The sequence below is a fragment of the Oncorhynchus nerka genome, linkage group LG7, assembly GCF_034236695.1.
Source record: "Oncorhynchus nerka isolate Pitt River linkage group LG7, Oner_Uvic_2.0, whole genome shotgun sequence".
Taxonomy (NCBI): domain Eukaryota; kingdom Metazoa; phylum Chordata; class Actinopteri; order Salmoniformes; family Salmonidae; genus Oncorhynchus; species Oncorhynchus nerka.
Window position 1 is genome coordinate 35987294 of NC_088402.1, and position 23338 is coordinate 36010631.

At 44.4% G+C, this 23338-nt stretch overlaps 1 protein-coding gene across 1 annotated transcript in view; it reads left to right on the forward strand.

Moving 5' to 3' along the window:
- Positions 1-2290: 2290 nt before the first annotated feature.
- The window catches only part of LOC115131527 (teashirt homolog 1-like), a 34337-nt gene continuing 13289 nt past the window's right edge, over positions 2291-23338 (forward strand). The window contains exon 1 of the mRNA XM_029663316.2: positions 2291-3364. Coding sequence (XP_029519176.1) covers positions 3325-3364 — 40 coding nt within the window. The 5' untranslated portion in view covers positions 2291-3324. The remainder of the gene's footprint in view (positions 3365-23338) is intronic.

Sequence of the window (23338 nt, forward strand, 5' to 3'; positions counted from 1 at the left end):
ACCATTATGAACCCGTGGTAAAAGTTCTTCTGAACAGGTTTTTGCCTTGAAAAATACATTTTGCGTGGAGTTCTGTTATCGTCAGAGCATTCACTAGTGAATAACGGGCAACAAATTAAGCTCTAGACAATAAATGTAATACACTATGCGACACAGTTTTGGTTGAATAGTTTGTCATATTTCTAATAGTCTAACTTCTGAATTCTGTCAACTGGTCTATACCTAAATTACACACACACAAAAATGCAAGCAATAGCTTATAGAAAGAAAGAATATACAAACAAGAAAGACAACATAAGACGCTGCTGTTATGCTAAACTGCACACTGGACGGGGCATACAACTAAGGCAGGGTGAAAGGTTGCATGGTTCAACATCGGATCAAATGTATAGAATTCCATAAGTTAAACATCTATATTAAGTAAGACAAAACATATATTAATTGTTTTTGACTGTTGACCAAAAAGTGTTAACACATCTCATGGGTATCCTATGTCAAATTACACTGTCAAAATAATAACAACAATAATAAAAATAACAATTGTGTAAAATAATGCAGCTTAAGAATATGAAATGACAATTCAAATGTTCCAATAGTAAAACTGAACACTTACAACTGTAAACGCAGCTTGAGAAGTCGTATAATCTTTAAAAACTCAGGAGGCCTATTCACTATGAAAAAGCTCCTATAACACCGTGTTCTGTCCATAATGTGCATAAAACCCTCGCCTGTCCTTGTCAGCTCTACATCCCGATGCACTCACTATCTGATTGAAGATTAGTGACGTAAGAAACATCAATCGCGACAGGCATGCCGAGGTGGATGGAGGGATGGGTAGATAGACAGATGTTGGGGCGGTACTTGGAAATATTGCCACATTATTAGCCTCTTCCGACAACCAGGTATGATCAGTTTGATAACACGTTGGCAATGTCTCAAGAATGTCGCACACTGAGAAGTCCAATTTGTAAGTCGCTCTGGATAAGAGCGTCTGCTAAATGACTTAAATGTAAATGTAAATGTAAGTAAGGATTTTATTTTAGTGGGTAAAACGATGACAGTGGTCTCTTGGTTAATAATTTGTTACTTTTTGATTTGAGAAAAATATCTAACATAAAAAAGGAGTGAAGTCGTGCGGCGTGAAACTTGAACAGATAGAGGCTAACATATGGTGCAAATTCCGAGAACTCACCCAGGGTCAGTTTTAAGCAAGGTTCGTCTGCCGGCCGCCCGCCCGGGCGTTGGAAAGTTAATCCGTCTCTCACAGACACATCCATGCGCCCGAGAATTTGTATAGAGTTGGTGCATTTGCAAGAACCAGAGGCCGTGGTGGTGATGGAAGCTGGGCTGCGCTGGGAAATTCTCCCAAATATCCGCTGCATGGGGTGATGGGTAGAGAGGTGCGTATATACTGCTGTGCAACGTAACACAGCTTCAATGTCACCCAAGTTATAGGCTAGCCTATTTAGCGCCATCAAAAGTGCATTAGGTAACAGATGCACTCACACAGTAGCCAAAGAGCATCTCATAAAAAAAATAAAAGGAAAACTAACTGCACGGTCAATTGGGGTTCTCTTGATGTCGTAGGTATAGAATACTTTCAACAGCTTGGCTATTAGTTATTGTACAAATAGCCACTCTTCCTCGATGCGGTCGGGCAGAATCAGTTGTATCAGCATGTTAATAACATAGTGAATGTTAGAAATTGATGAATAAGTAATGAATAAGGATGGAGTGCAGTGCACGGTTGCAGTCACAGTGGACTTGTGCACTCGGCGCCCCTCCCCTTCCCATGCGAAGCAGTCACTTCTTAGCAAGGTGTAGCGAATCAATCTGCAACTTTCAATGCCCATTTTTAAGGGTGTCACTGAAGAGGTAGAAAATGCTAAATACCTTTACAGAAGCTCTGTAATCTAATATATGGCCTACAAAGTTCAAGAAAGAATGCATTTCTGAAGAGAAAAGAATAGCAGAACAGAATAGCCTACAGAATATCCTGTCACTGTTATTTTCTGTTTTGCAGTCCATGCAAAACGAAGGCAGTAATAACCTAAGACATAGGCCTACGCTGTTGGCTTATTGTCTCGTGTGCTAAAAACGAATTTGAAAACCAACCATCATAATGCATGGACGTGGAGACACTTTATTCAGCATAGCATTGCATTGGACAGGGGCTGTTTTATAATCCTGTTATAGAAAATAATGGAGAGAAAAAAAACAGAACAATTAAAAAGATTGACACGGTGGGCTCTGACTGTCAGAGTGACGCTTCCAGAGGGGTGGAGTAACGGAGAGGCAGGAAAGGCAACTCGATGTGTCTGTCTATCAGTTGAGCCTGTCTGATCAGTCGCGCATCCCCCCCAATGTGCGATACATATTTCTCACTGCGGAGACGAGACCCCCGCTTCGCCATCTGGAGTAAAACATAAGCAATAGGTCCACACTCGTATCCTTTCGTGGAGTAGCTGTTGGCGTTTCGCTTGTTTATGAAAAGTCTTTGGAGCAGTAATACATCAACTGTCCACATGAAAGCCGAAAGGACATCATTTTTGTGAGTATCGTCGGAATAGGCTATCCGAATCGAGCTTCTGGGTGTTTCGGTCGCTTGAAGAGAGACAGAAAGTAGCTTATTGGCGGCATAGCGGTTTGAGCTTTCTGCCGTGGCTATCATGACTGACTGACTGACACGGACTGATTGACATAACCCTCAAATGTCCATATCCCAGCTCTCTCTCCCATTTTGTGTCGACTTGCAGAGATTGAACAACCGAACAGCACCTGTGCAGAAACAGTTTGGAACGTTATCCATCGCCGTGGAAGTTTGTAATACATTGAAAGACTTCTTTGTTACTTTCTACGCGAAAATCGGTTATAAAGTGTCGTCCTAGGGGTGGAATCCTTTTTTTTGTCATGGAAGCACGGCGGGATTGAAGAGGCTTTGGCTGCTGTCCACGGTTATACTGAAACCTAAACGGAGGTCTTGCCATTTTTGATCATCATGCAATGAATTATTACTCTGTTTCTACTCAAAACATCCATAGAGAAACATCTATTTTTGTTTAGAGATATGCTATTGGGTTCTTGACATTTGCCAAACAATTGCGGAAAGATTAATTAGGTTTTTATAAAAAATAATACTTTCACCGACGCTCAGACTTCCTTTGCCAGTCAAAGAACGGGAATCGACATTTCAATTCCGATTCTATTGAAGAGAAGGACAAAACGACGAGATATTTGTTTTGATTTCGTTGCACTGGTTTCCTCTTGGGTCGTCTTTTATTTTGGTCTCTGCATGAAAAGTCAAGCGGAAAGTCTACCAGCAGCATGCCGAGGAGAAAGCAGCAAGCGCCAAGGCGGTCCGTAGGTAAGCACAACCCTGAAGTCTTGTTTCCTCAAGTTCCCCGTAAAATCCTCTCAAATTCGCCGTTTCCCATCCTTATTTAAAATAACCCTAAATATACACATTTTCATAACGGACCTTCTGTGTTATACATATTTAGCTTACAACTAAAAGGAGATAAATGTTACACCTTTTTTCAAATTGGCCAGAAAAAAAGTATTTACCAGCCTGTAGATCTTGGAAATACTTTCCAGTTTTCTGTCACAGGTTCATATTCACATATATGTTGTCAAACCCCATCGGCCTATTGAACATTCACACACAGAGATAATAGACCTAATGCAATTGGACGTGTGTTCGCTCATTTTATCTAGTGTTTGAGTCTCTGCATTCCACTCGTGGATTGCCATCCTTGATTTGATGCCTGATTGATCGCCTGTCATGCGACTGCCTTTGATCTATTAATTCCTTATAATAATCAGTAAATCATTCACCATGGAAACACGCATGCGCTTGACAGCTTGAGCCACTCAAAGGACAACTTTGGCCCCTGTCGAGAAGCAGGAGAAAAGACTAATTGAAAGCAAAGTTCCCAAGCAGGGGTAAATACTTTGCGATTAATGACCAAGGGGGAGGGACAAGGATAGGAGGCGGAGGGAGGCTGCTGGGGCGTGTCAAGATCAGAAAGTAACACCCCAATACTCTTAATGTTGACAATATTCCTGACTCTCTAGGCTACTCCACACTCTCTAGGCTGCTCTGTCCCGATTCACTAGGCTACTCCACACTCTCTAGGCTACTCTGTCCCGATTCACTAGGCTACTCTAAAAATTTTACTCACCTAGATTATATTTGAGGTTATAGTAGCCAATGCAGAGTGCACACTTTTTGTTTTCAGCTTTGATAGTGTGTTGAACATCTCATTCCAAAATCATGGGCATTAATATGGAGTTGGTCCCCCCCTTTGCTGCTGTAACAGCATCCTCTCTTCTGGGAAGGCTTTCCACTAGATGTTGGAACATTACTGGGACTTGCTTCCATTCAGCCACAAGAGCATTAGTGATGTCAAGCATTGATGTTGGGTGATTAGGCCTGGCTTGCAGTCGGCGTTCCAATTAATTCCAAAGGTGTTCAATGTGGTTGAGGTCTGGGCAGGCCAGTCAAGTTCTTCCACCCCGATCTTGACAAACCATTTCTGTATGGCCTCTCTTTGTGCTCGGGGACATTGTCATGCTGAATCAGGAAAGGGCCTTCCCTTAATTAAACTGTTGACACAAAGTTGGGAGCAGAGAATTGTCTAGAATGTAATTGTATGCTGTAGTGTTAAGATTTCCCTTTACATTTACATTTAAGTCATTTAGCAGACGCTCTTATCCAGAGCGACTTTACTGGAACTAACGAGAGGGAAGGGGGGGGGGCTAGCTCGAACCATGAAAAACAGACCTAGACCATTATTCCTGCTCCACCAGACTTTACAGTTGGCACTATGCATTGGGGCAGGTAGCGTTCTCCTGGCATCCTCCAAATCCTGATTCGTCCGCCGGACTGCCAGATGGTGAAGTGTGATTCTTCACTGCAGAGAATGTGTTTCCACTGCTCCAGAGTCCAATGGTGGCGAGCTTTACGTCACTCCAGCCGATGCTTGGCATTGCGCATGGTGATCTTAGGCTTGTGCGCGGCTGCTCGGCCATGGAAACCCACTTCATGAAGCTCCCAAAGAACCGTACTTGTGCTGATGTTGTGTCCAGCGGCAGTTTGGAACTCGGTTGTGAGTGTTGCAACCGAGTACAGATGATTTTTACGCGCTTCAGCACTCGGCGGTCCCGTTCTGTGAGCTTGTGTGGCCTACCACTTCACAGCTGAGCCGTTGTTGCTCTTAGACGTTTCCACTTCACAATAACAGCACTTACAGTTGACCAGGGAAGCTCTAGCAGGCTAGATATTTGACTAACTGACTTGTTGGAAAGATGGCATCCTATGACGGTGCCACGTTGAACTGAGCTGTTCAGTAAGGCCATTCTACTGCCAATGTTTGTGTATAGAGAATGTATGGCTGTGTGCTCGATTTTATACACCTGTCAGCAACGGGTGTGGCTGAAATAGCCAAATCAACTAATTTGAAGTGCTGTCCACATACTTTTGTTTATATAGTGTATATTTTTGGTGAGATGCACAATGATTTCTTTGACACTTAGGTATTTTTATGAAGTATCATGAAAGAAGACCAGAGTTGAGCTTGTCATTTTGAGGTGTTTTTTTTTCTTAGAACAGTGAATGATTGACAGGGATTTCCACCAGTCACCTAATGAGAAAACTGCCTTTGAAGTTCAGGCATTACCGACTGCTGCTGAACAAAACAGTTCTAGAATATTAAACAGTATTTGGAAATGTGAAGTTAAGCAGGTTGGGAAGGAGAGACTTTGAACTCTGTGGGGTTGTGATTTCATCTTGACTGCAGAGATATAAATGTGATGATATTCTGATAAAAATGGATAAACTAGTCAAAAAAATGGTAACCTATGAAAAGGGCATCACACAAGGGTTTTTGTCACTACGCATGTCAGCTAAAGTCAACTCCTAATATATACAATGGCTTGAGACTCGTGAATCGATGTACTAAATTGTCCCATGCAACTACCCAGAGCAAAAACATTATTTGGGACTGGTAATCTGCAATGCACTTCATTATAGTATGCACGTATCCAATGTGTACACGTAACAGGAGGGGAATATATTGCATGCTTTAGCCTAGTTTTACCATGCACTGAAATGTACAAAAGGCTGCTGAATTATCTGACCCAGCAGCTTGTGCACTTAACCGACCATCGTCTCCCTGCTCGACTCCCATCCAGCTTTTGAATATTGATTTAATTGTCTGTTTAGTGAAAGGCACATGCATCACTGGCAGTAATGCTCAATCAAAAGTTGGCAGGCGTCGTCTTTCCATTATTTCCCGTGCGTGACATATGGTGGTCTCCATCAATACACTGTGACAAGGACTAGTTTGTGTGACAGAGACTCCTTCCTTACTGAAAAATGCACCCCCACGCACACACTCTTACACTCACACACACACACAACTCAAAACACATATTTTAAGTGAAATTAAAATCTTGACACAAACACCCAATGCAGTCAGGGAAAGACGAATGTGAAAACAACTAGCCTAATTTTACTGAAAGGCGATTGAACATCACTGTTTTAAAATGGAGGTCTCTGCTTTAGTGGTGATTTCTAGCCCCTCGGAGGGCGCTGTACCTTGTTGCTATAATGGCCAGTTACTATACATCAAGCTCTCCTCCATTTGGAACAACATAGCTGCATCTGTTAGTTTTGGCAGTTCCGTTCGATGCGGTGCAATTCGAGCAGCAGCCATTTTTGCTGCAGTCATTTGATCTCCGGGAGGGTGCTTCATTCTCATTTTGGGTGTGTTTTTATTTTGTAAGACGCTCTAATTTGGAGTGACTTTCAAGTCCAGGGTAGGCTTTCTGTACCTCATCCATTTTCAAGCCAGAGATAAACAATCGGTAGCCTATGTAACGCAAGTGCCGTTTTATATAAGAGAGTACTACTTTTCTTTACAAATGTGTCCAGAGAAGCTTTGTTACACTACATGACCAAAAGTACAGTATATCACAAAAGTGAGTACACCCCTCACATTTTTGTAAATATTTGAGTATATCTTTTCATGTGACAACCCTGAAGAAATGACACTTTGCTACAATGTAAAGTAGTGAGTGTACAGCTTGTATAACAGTGTAAATTTGCTGTCCCCTCAAAATAACTCAACACACAGCCATTAATGTCTAAACCGCTGGCAACAAAAGTGAGCACACCCCGAAGTGAAAATGTCCAAATTGGGCCCAATTAGCCATTTCCCCTCCCCGGTGTCATGTGACTCGTTAGTGTTACAAGGTCTCAGGTGTGAATGGGGAGCAGGTGTGTTAAATTTGGGGTCATCGCTCTCACACTCCCTCATACTGACTGGTCCCTGGAAGTTCAACATGGCACCTCATGGCAAAGAACTCTCTGAGGATCTGATAAAAAAAATCATTGTTGTTCTACATAAAGATGGCCTGGGCTATAAGAAGATTGCCAAGACCCTGAAACTGAGCTGCAGCACGGTGGCCAAGACCATACAGCGGTTTAACTGGACAGGTTCCACTCAGAACAGGCCTCACCATGGTCGGCCAAAGAAGTTGAGTGCACGTGCTCAGCGTCATATCCAGAGGTTGTCTTTGGGAAATAGACGTATGCGTGCTGCCAGCATTGCTGCAGAGGTTGAAGGGGTGGGGGGTCAGCCTGTTAGTGCTCAGACCATACGCCGTACACTGCATCAAATTGGCCTGCATGGCTGTCGTCCCAGAAGGAAGCCTCTTCTAAAGATGATGCACAAGAAAGCCCGCAAACAGTTTGCTGAAGACAAGCAGACTAAGGGCATGGTTTACTGGAACCATGTCCTGTGGTCTGATGAGACCAAAATAAATGTATTTGGTTCAGATGGTGTCAAGCGTGTGTGGCTTTGTGCATGTGGGCATTGTCATGCTGAAACAGGAAAGTGCCTTCTCCAAAGTGTTGCCACAAAGTTGGAAGCACAGAATCGTCTAGAATGTCATTGTATGCTGTAGCGTTAAGATTTCCCTTTACTGGAACTAAGGAGGTGGGCCTAGCCCGAACCATGAAAAACGGCCCCATACCATTATTCCTCCTCCACCTTAGGCTTGTGTGTGTGCGGCTGCTCGGCCATGGAAACCCATTTCATGAAGTTCCTGGACGAACAGTTATTGTGCTGACGTTGTTTCCAAAGGCAGTTTGGAACTCGGTAGTGAGTGTTGCAACCGAGGACAAACTATTTTTACATGAGACGTGCTTCAACGCTCTGCGGTATGTGAGCTTGTGTGGCCTACCACTTTGTGGCTGAACCGTTGTTGCTCCTAGATGTTTCCACTTCACAATAACAGCACTTACAGTTGACCGGGGCAGCTCTAGCAAGGCAGAATATTGACGAACTAACTTGTTGGAAAGGTGGCATGCTATGAAGTTGCCATGTTGAATGTCACGGAGCTCTTCAGGAAGCCCGTTCTACTGTCAATGTTTGGTTATGGAGATTGCATGGCTGTGTGCCTGATTTTATATACCTGTCAGTAACGGGTGTGGCTGAAATAGCCAAATTCACTCATTTGAAGGGGTGTCCACATGCTTTTGTGTGTATATATAGTGGATTGTCACACTAGAGCTTATGGGTGACACAAACTGACCGTTTGCCACTGTCTGCAAATGCTACTTAAATATGTAAACAAAATATTGATATTTGTACTTTGATGCAACCTGTACTACAAGAGTGCAGAATGTCACATTTCACGTCATCACCAATGCCGAGATTCTCTCCAAGGGTGGTAAGATATTGAGGCCTTGTCTTGTTGTAATAGTACCATTTGCCACTTGCAATACAGTACGTGTTGATAAGTGTTGATTTGCAATACAATTATCTTCTATACCTCTACACGCAAACATTTTATTGTACGACCTACCCAGGATAAACTCCATAATATTCAGATACTTATTCATCACCTCAACGACAAACAAGAAACTGTGACCAATACAAACACACCTTTTCCATAAAATCACACCTTTCCATAAAATCACACCTTTTCCATAAAATCACACCTTTTCCAGTGATGATCTCCCCAGTCAAAAGGAGATGAGTCTCTTAATTATCAACCGAACGAGAGAGGGAGCGTGGGGGGAAAAAGTTAAGCTTCCTCCCTTCGCTCGACGTCAAGCCAGCTAGCGGCATCATTAGCCCGACTCCATAATTATCTGGGATGCTGACGGATCTAGTGACAGGGCCCCGCCGATTAATGCTGACAAATTCAGCAAGTGTCAAGTTCCGCAGCTGCCTTGATGTAATCAAGTTGATATTAGCCCGGGTCCCCACACACAGACACATTCGGTCGCGCACACACACACCTCCAGTCGCAGTATTAACTCAATTATTTAGAAGGGGTGTGGGGGGGGGGCAGCAGACAAATGGACTACCTGGCTAATCAATTCGAAGTTGCCGAGGCAAAATAACACTGCTAGATAATGGCTGCGGTGAGCCTCAGACCTAAGCTGAGTTTCCATGAGTCTTGTAGTAGTGTCCTATAACAGGGATGGTTTAGGCGTCAGTGCATTTTATAGGTATTGTATCACCTTGATACCTGTCTTCCGCCTGTCCAGTTTGTTTATATAGTGGGGGTTCCATTACGAACGGATGTAAGCTATGTGTTGCTTACTTTTTGGTGTTTCTCTTCCTGTGTTTTCAGACTAAACATTTGGCAGCCCTGCAGGTTGTCAGACATTGCAGGTTATCAGACGTGGCTTCTCTTTATGATAAGCTGTGTGTGTGTTTGCATCTATTAACCTAAGCTGTAGTATGTGTGTGAGTCTGTGTGTAGCTGCCACTGTCTCATTACCCAAGCTATAGTGTAGGATATGCAAAGTTTCATTAACAGTTGATATTGACTCTTGTAGTCGATAGTCATGTTTGCCCCCTTATTCCTCAACGCAAATAGTTTCAATTTGCATCTGGGGTTGCAGCCAGGGGGCCTATAGGAAATCAAAGAGTTGTGCACACACACACACACACACACACAATACACATTCTCCCCTTCCTCATCTACATGGAGGTTAAGTGACAAATGAAGATCGATGACTGCTCTTATGGAAAAGAAAGAGTGGGGAAAAAATATTCCTGGATTAAAAGAGTGCCAAGAGAGTGACGATGTGAAGGCGTCTTCTGCCTCAGAAGCGCCGTCGAGGTAAAACTATCCCTAGGTTTAACAAGCATTTACGCAACCGGGGAGAGCTGAGTTTCCACACACTCTGAGGGAGTTTTATTCTGTCTTTCTCGCATATACAGTACCAGTCAAAATGTTTGGGCACACCTACTCATTCCAGGGTTTTTCTTTGTTTTGACTATTTTCTACATTGGAAAATAATAGTGAAGACGTCAACTATGAAATAGCACTAATGGAATCATGTAGTAACCAAAAAAGTGTTAAACAAATATATTTTTTTATTTGAGATTCTTCAATGTAGCCACCCTTTGCCTCGATCACAGCTTTGCACACTCTTTGTATTCTCTCAACCAGCTTCATGGGGTGGCAGGTAGCCTAGTGGTTAGAGCGTTGGGCCGGTAACTGAAAGATTGCTAGATCGAATCCCCGAGCTGACAAGGTACAAATCTGTTTCCCTAGCACTTAACCCACTGCTCCTAGGCTGTCATTGTAAATAAGAATTTGTTCTTAACTGACCTGCCTAGTTAAATAAATAAAAACTATTCATGAGGTAGTCACCTGGAATGCATTTCAATTAACAGGTGCGCCTTGTTAATTTGTGGAATTTCTTTCTTTCTTAATACGTTTGAGCCAATCAGTTGTTGTGACAAGGTAGGGGTGGCATAGAGAAGTCCTATTTGGTAAAAGACCAAGTCCATATTATGGAAAGAACAGCTCAAATAAGTAAAGAGAAATTACAGTCCATCATTACTTTAAGGCATGAAGGTCAGCCAATCCGGAAAATTAAGAACTTTCTTCAAGTGCAGTCACAAAAACCATCAAGCGCTATGAAGAAACTGGCTCTCATGAGGACCGCCACAGGAAAGGAAGACCAAGAGATACCTCTGCAGCAGAGGATAAGTTCATTAGACTTACCAGCCTCAGAAATTGCAGCCCAAATAAATGCTTGACAGAGTTCATGTAACAGACACATCTCAACATCATCTGTTCAAAGGAGACTGCTTGAATCAGGCCTTCATGTTCGAATTTCTGCAGAGCAACACTACTAAATGACACATATAAGAAAAAGAGACTTGCGTGGGCTTAGAAACACGAGCAATGGATAATCTGTCCTTTGGTCGGATGAGTCCGAAATTGATGTTTTTGGTTCCAACCGCTGTGTCTTTGTGAGACGCAGAGTAGGTGAATGGATAATCTCTCCATGTGTAGTTCCCACCGTGAAGCATGGAGGAGGTGTGATGGTGTGGGGATGCTTTGCTGGTGACACTGTCAGTGATTTATGTAGAATTCAAGGCGCACTTAACCAGCATGGCTACCACAGCATTCTGCAGCGATACGCCATCCCATCTGGTTTGTGCTTAGTGGGACTATCATTTGTTTTTCAACAGGACAATGACCCAATGCACCACCAGGCTGTGTAAGGGCTATTTGAAGAAGGAGAGTGATGGAGTGCGGCATCAGATGACCTGGCCTCCACAATCACCAAACCTCAAGCCAATTGATATGGTTTGGGTTGAGTTGGATTGCAGAGTGAAGAAAAAGCAGCCAACAAGTGCTCAGCATATGTGGGAACTCCTTCAAGACTGTTGGAAAAGCATTCTAGGTGAAGCTGTTTGAGAGTGCCAAGAGTGTGCAAAGCTGTCATCAAGGCAATGAGTGGCTACTTTGAAGAATCTAAACTAGATATATTATATTAAATATATTTAATTTGTTTACATATTTTTTTGCTTACTACATTATTCCACATGTCTTATTTAATAATTGTGATGTCTTCACTATTACTCTAAAATGTAGAAAATAGTAAAAAAAATGGAATGAGTAGGTTTGTCAACTTTTGACTGGTACTGTGTGATATACATCTGTCCACTCATTACTAACAGCATGAGACAGAGACGGAGAGTGAGACAGACTATAAAATGAAATGGAAGAAAGGAAGAGTCATGACCTGGAGAGGAGGGAGAGTGGAAGTCCGGAGTACACTCTGAGGTCAATTTGTACTCTGGAGAGTCCCTGTCTGAACGACCTGTTTGTGTGTGTTATTGTTTTTCCTCCTTTCCTATGTTTCCTTCGAGAGGATAAGGGTAGTTTATAGGCTCTCACTCTTGTCTTCTCTGAGCTTACATCAAGGTTTGTGTGCGTTGCTTGAGGGAGAGTGCGTGCGCACCTGTGTCGGAGTCATCTGGGTGTTAACTGATAAGTGCCAGTCCACATGGTGTTTTTGTAAATGGTGTATGATGTTAGGCAGTCCTCTGTTTGTGTCGATTAGCTAAAGCAAACGGACTCTGAGAATTTCTCTGTGTACTGAATTACAGTGGCCGTGTCCAAATACTAGCCTCCTAAATAGTAGGCCGTTTGAGAATGGGGAAAAATAGTATGTGATTTTTCGAAAATGCTTTAAATGTCTGGATGTCATACTCATTTCGGCTTCTCGTGTAGTGTGAATGAATTGTCAACTTTTTTGTGAAATTCACACCCACAATGAATTCAACCCGGATAAAAGGAGGGCTTAGAGATTCTATAGTGGGGCGGCAGGGTAGCCTAGTGGTTAGAGCATTGGACTAGTAACCGAAAGGTTGCAAGTTCAAATCCCCGAGCTGACAAGGTACAAAATCTGTCGTTCTGCCCTTGAACAGGCAGTTAACCCACTGTTCCTAGGCCGTCATTGAAAATAAGAATTTGTTCTTAACTGACTTGCCTAGTAAAATAAAGGTAAAATAAAAATAGTTTTCTAAAAGTAGCCTGACGTGTCTTTACTGTGCCTAAATACTGTAGCTAATGTTAGCTGCGTGATTTAGTAGGAGTTGAAGTTCGCTCTATACCTAATAAGCTTGCTGTTGTTGATAGACAACTTCATGTTGAAACTAGCTAGCCAGTTTTATATATGTGAAGCCGTAGCCAGTTTTATATATGTGAAGCCGTAGCCAGTTTTATATACGTGAAGCAGTAGCCAGTTTTATATATGTGAAGCCGTAGCCAGTTTTATATATGTGAAGCCGTAGCCAGTTTTATATATGTGAAGCCGTAGCCAGTTTTATATATGTGAAGCCGTAGCCGGTTTTATATATGTGAAGCCGTAGCCGGTTTTATATATGTGAAGCCGTAGCCGGTTTTATATATGTGAAGCCGTAGCCGGTTTTATATATGTGAAGCCGTAGCCAGTTTTATATATGTGAAGCAGTAACCAGTTTTATATATGTGAAGCCGTAGCCAGTTTTATATATGTGAAGCCGTAGCCAGTTTTATATATGTGAAGCCGTAGCCAGTTTTATATATGTGAAGCAGTAGCCACTTTTATATATGTGAAGCCGTAGCCAGTTTTATATATGTGAAGCAGTAACCAGTTTTATATATGTGAAGCCGTAGCCAGTTTTATATATGTGAAGCCGTAGCCAGTTTTATATATGTGAAGCCGTAGCCAGTTTTATATATGTGAAGCAGTAGCCAGTTTTATATATGTGAAGCAGTAGCCAGTTTTATATATGTGAAGCCGTAGCCAGTTTTATATATGTGAAGCCGTAGCCAGTTTTATATATGTGAAGCCGTAGCCAGTTTTATATATGTGAAGCCGTAGCCAGTTTTATATATGTGAAGCCGAAGCCAGTTTTATATATGTGAAGCAGTAGCCAGTTTTATATATGTGAAGCCGTAGCCAGTTTTATATATGTGAAGCAGTAGCCAGTTTTATATATGTGAAGCCGTAGCCAGTTTTATATATGTGAAGCAGTAGCCAGTTTTATATATGTGAAGCCGTAGCCAGTTTTATATATGTGAAGCCGTAGCCAGTTTTATATATGTGAAGCCGTAGCCAGTTTTATATATGTGAAGCAGTAGCCAGTTTTATATATGTGAAGCCGTAGCCAGTTTTATATATGTGAAGCCGTAACCAGTTTCATATATGTGAAGCCGTAGCCAGTTTTATATATGTGAAGCAGTAGCCAGTTTTATATATGTGAAGCCGTAGCCAGTTTTATATATGTGAAGCAGTAGCCAGTTTTATATATGTGAAGCAGTAGCCACTTTTATATATGTGAAGCCGTAGCCGGTTTTATATATGTGAAGCAGTAGCCAGTTTTATATATGTGAAGCAGTAGCCAGTTTTATATATGTGAAGCAGTAGCCAGTTTTGTATATGTGAAGCCGTGGCATACTGCATACCTTTTACAAAACGTAAATAGTATGCGACGATGAGTACATACTATGCCTTTTTAGTATGTAGTTCGCTAGTTTGGGTATTCTGACACGGCCAGTACGTGACAGAGTTTGATTCATTTTTCTTTTGTTTTTACAAACCATTGCAATTTTATGAGTAAAAGATTGATAAAGCTGTGAAGAGCTCGTTTAGTGCATTTGGCACAAGGGCAATGTTTTATTTTATATATTGGACAGTGCGTTTTAGCCAATGGGTTTTTATGGACCATATTTAGCATGTATTATATTTAATCTGAATGACCAGTTAGCAAGAAACAAAAAGCAGCTGTCTGATATCCAACTGCCTTTCAGAAGAAGTCAACATCCGGGAACTTTGTGTAGCTCCTCCCCTAACTTATCAACTGCCTGTTTCCCACCTCCTATCTGTACAAAACGAAAACAAAATCACACAAATAAAAATCCCCTTTATTACCTTAGCAGAAGCTTTGGACACTAATGCAGTAGAGTGAATTAAAGGGTGAGTGGAGGGAAGAGAGTGGAAAAAAGTAGTGAAAGAGCGTGGGGCTGGGGACTGTGAGGAAAAGGTATTAAAAGTGACAGATGAACAGGAGTGGGGAGAAATTCTCCCGCGGCAGCTGTGACTGCCGCCATTACCCTGACAGGTGTCAATTAAGAATTACTGGCGAGGCCCCCAGTCATTTCTAGTACCCCCCCCACCACAAAACACCCAGCCCAGCTGTGTTGCGTGCAAGAGAAATAACACTTTACCCTTGTCACTGTGTTAGCACGTAGCCACAGACCCCCATTGAAATTGAGCCGTCGGGCGGCGGGGTAGCCTCGCTAATCGATAACCAGTGTATTAGCAATTATTCTCCCCATTGATTTACGAGGGCCAGCGACTCCCGCCGCGCTGTTATTAGCCCTTGACTAGATGTGTCTGCGCTACACACGTACACACACACACACACACTCCTGCACACTCTGTCCTGCCTCTGTTGCCAGGTGGATATGTGTTGGACATCAACACACACGCATGGATACACACACACTGTCCTACAGCTGTTGCTAGGTGGATATATGATTCCTTAGAGGCAGTGGGGTCTAGAACAATCTCTCTCTTTCTCTCACACACTCTCTCTCTTATCACAGGCCTTCCATTTTACGCTGAGGAGCCCTAACACCCTTGGGCAAGCTGAGGGTAGGAGAGGGAGGGGGAGAATGAAATACAGGCCCATTTCAGGTAGTCATTTCTGTGTGTGTGTGTGCTCTGGGTGGATGCTTTTGATAGGGTAGCATGTATTCACGACTACTTGAAGGTGGCAACATTGTTCCATGTTAGCTAGTGTAATGAACAGCCAATTGACACTTGAGAAGTTTCATGACATCAGCAGCAGTTTCCTCATGCTTAGATAGCGCAAAGACTAAGGATTGACGGGTGTTGACCTTTTAGTGCTCCAAATAAATTGTGGCAGAACATTCCTTGGATTCATTTGGCTTCAGCATTGATCAAATATCAGATTCTCTTCCTATCACTCAGAACACATTGCTGTGTCACCAAAGACCCCCCCAAACCCAGATTTAAGCCTATTCCTCAAATAAAAATAATGCTCAATTGAGAATCTCCATTAAAATTGCCTTTAGTCCAGAAGATTAGTCCCAAAATACGTTGTCTAAGTGCATTTCAGTTGCCAGGACCCGTGAAAAATAGTATGTTGAACCCCTAATCAGTGACTTGTAACAAAGACTTACATCTATAAGGCTTTCCAGACACACCAGGGGTATCAACAAGCCATAAGCATGTGTGACAAGGCTGCCATACTTGGAGAAACATCCCGACAGAAAAGTCAAACGTACCGCTTTACAAGGCGTTGTTGTATCGTTCGTCTCGTAAAAGTTTCACTTGAAATGTGTGAACCCCTTGCGTTTTTGTTTCCCCTACCTTACTTGTTGGGGTTGAGATGTTTACATTGCGACGCTACTCATCTTTCTCTCCCTTTGTTCGTGATTTGGGGCATTTCGATATAAATCCACGGCTCTATATCTGCGTTCGCAGTACATCACGACTTAAGACAAATAAAAAATTGGTGCTGTTTTTGCTGCGAGCTGATGGATAAAAGCTGGTCTCAGCACATTGCGATGGGGGGGGGGGGGATTTCGATCCCCGCGGAGTGTTTATTTAACCGATAAGGGTCTTAGAAAAGCAATGAATATAATTTTTTCCCGGACAACAGTTTACTGGGCCCTGTAGATAAGATATCTGGGAATGGATACTGCCCACAGATGACAGTTTGTCCTTGAGACTGGACCAGACGCCGGGGCAGGTTGCACGGCTTTCTGCTGAAGCCTCACCTCCCTCTCTCTTTTTCCATTTCTCTCTCCTTCCTCAATCTCTCTGTCACAGTCTCGGTCTCATCTTTATTGCTCTCTCTCTCTCTCTCTCTCTCTCTCTCTGTCTCTCTCGTTTCTACCTCTGTCCCCTCTCTCACATTCTCTCTCATTTTGTCTACCTCTCTGGCTTAATCTACTCTCTCACTTATTCTTTCTCTCTTTATTCATCCCCTTCTCTCTCTCCCTCAGGTGTAACCGCGCAGAGCCAGCGAGCCTGTTGTAAGAATATGAACTAGAAGACAAAAGGAGAGAGTGTAATGCACTTCTCTCTTCGGCTCAGTGAGCTTGTGTCCTTTGCAGCACTCTGGCAAACCTGTTTTTTTATATGTGCCTTTCCCGGTCTAGCACTGTCGATGGTCATGAAGCGCCATACGTCCTCATTGTACAATCTCAATAGGTTTTGGAGAGGGACAAGGAGGAGAGCAATTTACTGCTTTTTGTCTGGTTTCTTCGATGTGGCCACAAAATGGTCCGAAAGCTTTCTTTGATCCAATGCAGACTCAGACAGTGTCAGTCACTGGGGGGGAGGGGGGGGGGTGGTGTGTGCTCTAAGCTCGACTCTAAGTCTTCTGTCTTAGGGAACAGCGGGTGTCCCCAGACCCTCCAGACCCCGTCTCGGTCTGTCTCTCTGTCTGTGTCATGTCTGCCCTGTCACGTAGTTTGTCATACAGTTTGTCTTAAGGCTTGTCTCTGTCTGTTCGTAGGGCTTTACTGTGCGTTGTTCGGACTCGGTCTTTCAAATAGTCTGTATGCCCTTTCAGTGGATCTCTTATGTGTCTGTCTCTCTTTCCCATGTCTGTCTTGTCACTCAATCGCTCATACAGCCTGTCGGAAGACTTGTGTGTGCGTTTGTCTGTCTGTCTTTCAAGTGGTCTGTCTGTACGTCCCTCTGTCTTCTACTCCTGCGGTCTGTTCATCTCTCCCACAGCGGCGAAAAAGGAATCAAGCCATCTGCAATGATTTGAATTCTGTCTGTCTGACACTGAGAGAGCGAGACAGCTAGAGTCAGGCAGTGATTTAGCTAAGTTGAACATTGGCTAACTATTGTGGCTGACTCAAACATCCATGTTTTTTAATATCTCTGGTCATCCGGCAATCATTGCCCCGGTTCGTTGTTGGCGCCTCCAGTATCTGTCTGCCTGTGAGGACACCCTGGATCAGACGTTAAAAGGTTAATTGACTATAGATGCTTTTGGTTGGATTGAAACTAATTATAATTTACCCAATTATCAGTGCGAGTTTGACGGGATCCGTTTGATCAGACAATGTGACGCAAGGTGTTGACTCTGCGCACTCCCAACTAAAATGTAGTAGAGCTCAAACACACCACTCAAGTGTGACGTTTCACTGCTCTGCAGATCATGTTTAATCGCACTTGGTCATTGCAGTGATAATCCGGTGATAGAGAATTCGAAATATCCACTGTCTGTTTGTTGCCAATAATGGAAGGGCTATTAGCCCTGCGTGAGTGCGAGCGTGCGTTACAGCATAGAGGGACAGAGTGTCTACGTCTTGGGGAGGACAGTGAGGGGACAAATAGACGAGGTAAAGAGGGAGACGGCGTGATGTGAGAGGGGGAGTGGTGAAGAGGAAGAAAGGGGCTGAGCAGAGTGACTGTAAAGAGAGGAGGAGTGAGAAACAGTGAGGGGGAGGTTGGGTGGGAGAGTGCCATAGAGGAGAGAGCGAGAAACAGTGAGGGGAGGTTGGGTGGGAGAGTGCCATAGAGGAGAGAGCGAGAAACAGTGAGGGGGAGGTTGGGTGGGAGAGTGCCATAGTGGAGAGAGCGAGAAACGGTGAGGGGGAGGTTGGGTGGGAGAGTGCCATAGAGGAGAGAGCGAGAAACAGTGAGGGGAGGTTGGGTGGGAGAGTGCCATAGAGGAGAGAGCGAGAAACAGTGAGGGGGAGGTTGGGTGGGAGAGTGCCATAGAGGAGAGGGCGAGAAACAGTGAGGGGGGAGGTTCGGTGGGAGAGTGCCATAGAGGAGAGAGCGAGAAACGGTGAGGGGAGGTTGGGTGGGAGAGTGCCATAGAGGAGAGAGCGAGAAACTGTGAGGGGGAGGTTGGGTGGGAGAGTGCCATAGAGGAGAGAGCGAGAAACGGTGAGGGGGAGGTTGGGTGGGAGAGTGCCATAGAGGAGAGAGCGAGAAATGGTGAGGGGGAGGTCGGGTGGGAGAGTGCCATAGAGGAGAGAGCGAGAAACGGTGAGGGGGTGGTTGGGTGGGAGAGTGCCATAGAGGAGAGAGCGAGAAACGGTGAGGGGAGGTTGGGTGGGAGAGTGCCATTGAGGAGAGAGCGAGAAACAGTGAGGGGGAGGTTGGGTGGGAGAGTGCCATAGAGGAGAGAGCGAGAAACAGTGAGGGGAGGTTGGGTGGGAGAGTGCCATAGAGGAGAGAGCGAGAAACAGTGAGGGGGAGGTTGGGTGGGAGAGTGCCATAGAGGAGAGGGCGAGAAACAGTGAGGGGGAGGTTGGGTGGGAGAGTGCCATAGAGGAGAGAGCAAGAAAGAGCATGAGCAAGATAGAGAGAATGGAAAAAAGGTAGGGAGAGAGGAGCAAGTGAGAGAGGAGGAGGAGTGAAAGAGAAGCAGTAAGAGAGAGAGGGAGAGAGAGCAAATGGGAGGGAGGGAGGGAGGGTGTGAGAGAGAGAAAAGGCCTGGAGGAGGTCAGCCATGCCTGCCACTCATCACTCACTCCTTAATGACTCTCTTTTCTCTCTCTCTCTCTCCCTTTTCCCCCGGAGTCTCAGCCCAGCCCAGCGCCCAATCAAATAGGGTCATCCAAAGTTCACGACCCCCACTACCACCGCAGTCCCCACAACACCCGTGCATTGTTGTGTGTGTTTTGTCTGGCAACTAGATTTTTCAGACATCTGAGAAAATGGCAGGTGTGGATGGTTGATGAGACTTCTGTCAGTGAAGTATTTTGTTTTTCATTGGTCCTTCATTTGGATATCTTTTAAATCTGTCAGGTACACCAGATTGTATGTTATTGTGCAATACGGAACTTTTTTCACTGTTTACAATTGTGCGCAATAAGATATTCTATCGGATGTCCCAGTTGTAGTTTTTTGTACTTCTGTTCAGTTTTCTGTTGAATGTCTGTGTGCGTGTGTCTGTGTGCGTGTGTCTGTGTGCGTGTGTCTGTGTGCGTGTGTCTGTGTGCATGTGTCTGTGTGTGCACTATGCATTGGTGTGATGCTAGCATCAGCTCGGTTCCTATTCCAGCTTGCGCAGGGTGTTGACGGACCAGGTGTGTGTGTGTGTGTGTGTGTGGTGCCACAGTGTCCCATTCCGCTTGGTTTGTCAACTATCTGGCTCTGGGAAGCATCAAGCAACAAAACTCAAAGTAAAGGCTTTTCACTCTCCCCTGCACACCACATTTGGGAAACAGCTGGAAAGACCATGACTATGATTTGTCTCCCTCTGCTAGTATGTCTGACAGCTTCTATTGCACCACACACACTCGAGAGAGAGTGAGAGCGCGCACACACACACACATGCAGGTAGACACCCACATGTACTTATACTCCCCTTGAGGAGATATAAAATGAACAGTCCAATTTGGAGGTATTCAGTATATTAAATGAAGTCAGTGTCTCTGGGGTGGACAGAGGGAGATTGGATAGGGTTTCATGGAACGAGTGGAACTATTCATTATGTGAGAGGTGTACTTTTCTAGACTGTGTGTGTGCGGGCGCGCGCATACGTTCCTACAAGGTGTGTGTATCAGATAGTGTGTGTTCTCAAATATCTATTTGCAAAGTTTGAACACACACACACAGGGTCTCATATAAAGGAACACACACAGGGTCTTGTATAAAGGGCTGTGGTCTTTTGGTACTCGCTGCCAAAATGGCCCTGATTTCCTTTAGCCCAGCTTGGCCGGGTCATACATCACTAAGGGGCCTCTCAGCTCCAGTGGCAGGGGTTTGACACAATGACACGTGTCATTTATCATGAAGGGGCCAGGCCTTGGGAAACTACACAGACTGGACCGCATATGACACTGCCTGAGAGAGAGGGTGAGAGAGAGGGTGAGAGCGAGAGAGAGAGACCGAGGAAGATGGAGAGCACAGAAAGTAAAGTCTGTATGATACACAGATGGAATACATACGGACACGCAGAGTCTCCTAGCTGTCTGTCTTTTCCTTCTGTCCTCTACATATCCCTCCTTCTTTCTCTATTTTTCTCTATCTCACATTTACCCATCCCTAACCCAGCCCATCCTCCCCCTTCTCCTACTCTCCCCCTCTTCTCCATCTCTCCCACCAAGTCACTCGCCTTTTTCATTTGTCTTCATAAGCCTCATTTATTTTGGCTGCCACATGCAAGCTGACAGGGATCACTCACTACTGTTCTCCCTGCGCGCTCACACACACACATTTCTCTTCACGACTGTTCTGAGATCAACCCAACAGTCACCATTCCCTTGGTTAGAGGGCACTTTCAGAGACTGTGCAAAAGTTTAATTGCCAGGGAGGTAAGCTTCTCTTTCGTCTCCATTTCTAGAATGTTCTAGCACTCCATAGTCTGCCCTCAGTACGATATTATGTTGTGTTGAGCGATGGTTTCCTGTCTCTCTCTCGCGTGCGCTCTCGCTCTCTCTCACTCTTTCTCGCTCTGTCCATTTCTCACCATGCTCACTCCTTCACTTACTGCTTCTCTCTTTGCTCTCTCTCTCTCTCACTCTTTCACTCTGTCACACTGTCCATTTCTCACCATGCACATTCCTTCACTTACTGCGTCTCTCTGTCCTCTTTCTCCTCCCCTCTCTCTCTCCCCTAAGCTGTTATGGATGGTTTACTAAGAGTCATGTCCCTACCCTGGGAAATCTCAACACACACCACTGTGAACAGGCGCACGCACGCACACACACACACACACACACACACACACACACACACACACACACACACAATCAGAGATGTGGGTATTGATCCCCAGTGACGTGGTTTCTTCTGTGAGAGGCCAGTTTGTGATTTAGTGTCTCTCCTCCTTCAGGGCCTCTCTCGTTCCCCCTCTGCCTCCCTCTTTTGTCAGTTCACTGTCATGGCCATCAGGAAAAGGCCTCACGCCCCCCCACCTCCTTTGCGCGCACACACACATACATAAAACACACACGCACTCCAGTGTGGACTGACAGAATTGTTACTCTTTCTTGTCCCCTTTTTGTTCATTGCAGGAACTTTCCAGTTACTCTTTACTTAAAAGGTATAAATGAGGCTGTTTGACCACACAGATCAGTGCAATACTGTGTAACAAGATACATTTTCTGTCACGTTGTTTGCATTTATGTGAATGGAGTTGGCATTGTTTTGTGGAACGAAGACTATGTTCTCATGTGATCAGTGACTTCGATTTGGCAATCACTGTGTTTGCCTGTGTACATGTGTTTGCCTGTGCATCCAGCTTTGCTGTCTCTGATCTGACTCATCCACAGGCTGTGTGGGTTTTTCCCCGTAGAGACACAGGGTCAGTTTCAGGGAAGAGTGTGTGTGTGCATGTTGTTCCTCAGCGGTGTACAAAGCAGACAGCCCATGTGAATATAGGGGAGGGCTGAGGGTACAGGGAAGGGTTGATTGATGGGTTATTGTGCAACCAGACCCAGACAGAACTGGTGAGGTCATGGCCTCTCCTTGCCCCCCCCCCCTCTCTCCCCCCCTCCCTCTCTCATCATTCTCACCACTATTCACTCCCCCATGCTGCCTTTCTCCCTTCACAGTCCACTTTGTTTTCTTTTGTCTCTCCTCCTCTAGTGCAGTTTTTCGTTACGCGATTCATCTTATCAGGTTTCATTTTACAGCCTCTATTCACTGGATGTGGCCCTAAAAAACGCTGCCTCTGACTTTCGAGAAACTCGCAAAGATCTGTCCAACACAAGTTTCAATGTCCCTTTTTTGATTTGCTGCAATTTTTGTTATGGCCAAGCCGATTGGGCAGCGACCGGTGATTATCCAATCAGGGAGATAGTAACCATCTAACTTCTCTTCCTCGTGGGAAATGTTCAACCAAATAAAGTGTGACTGATGCAACAGGGTTCATGGAAAGGTGTATCTGAGAGAGCCTTTTGTTTTCTCTCCCTCGCCATTTTCTCTCCTACGCAGAAAGAGTGATTTATGGTAATTATCCATCTTTGGGGTCATCCATCAACTGGTTGTTGCTAGGAGATGGGAGCAGCTGTTGTTTGGGCCAGGGAAGGTCCACTGTCAGGGGGCTGTACACAGGTGACTTCAGAGGGAGATTTAAAGGGACAGGCCCTATTTTTGTTTTCTTTTTTTCCCCAGAGAAAACTCTTGTACATGTGGATTTCAGTTTGTCTTAATGTGTTTTTAGGTTTAGTTCATGCATAGAAACACTAAGGACTGGATTTCGTCAAGCTCCCTGGAATTCCTTGAAGTCAAAGAATACCTGTGGAATGAATAGGTAGACAGTGATACAAATAATGTCCCCACATGATTCAATTTGGCCCTACCAATGCCACAGATAATTGGGAAGGATGTCACTGCAGGTGCTCTTAGGAAATGCTTATGCTAGAACATGTTTGGCGGAGTCCTACCCTTAGCGAAACCTGAGCGCTTCTAGTGGCTCTAGAAGCAGTCCGATATTGACTTTGTTAACCTTTCCAAATCCATAGTTTTTAAATGTAGCTCTTCAGAAATTACTAGACAACGCAGAGGCTTCAC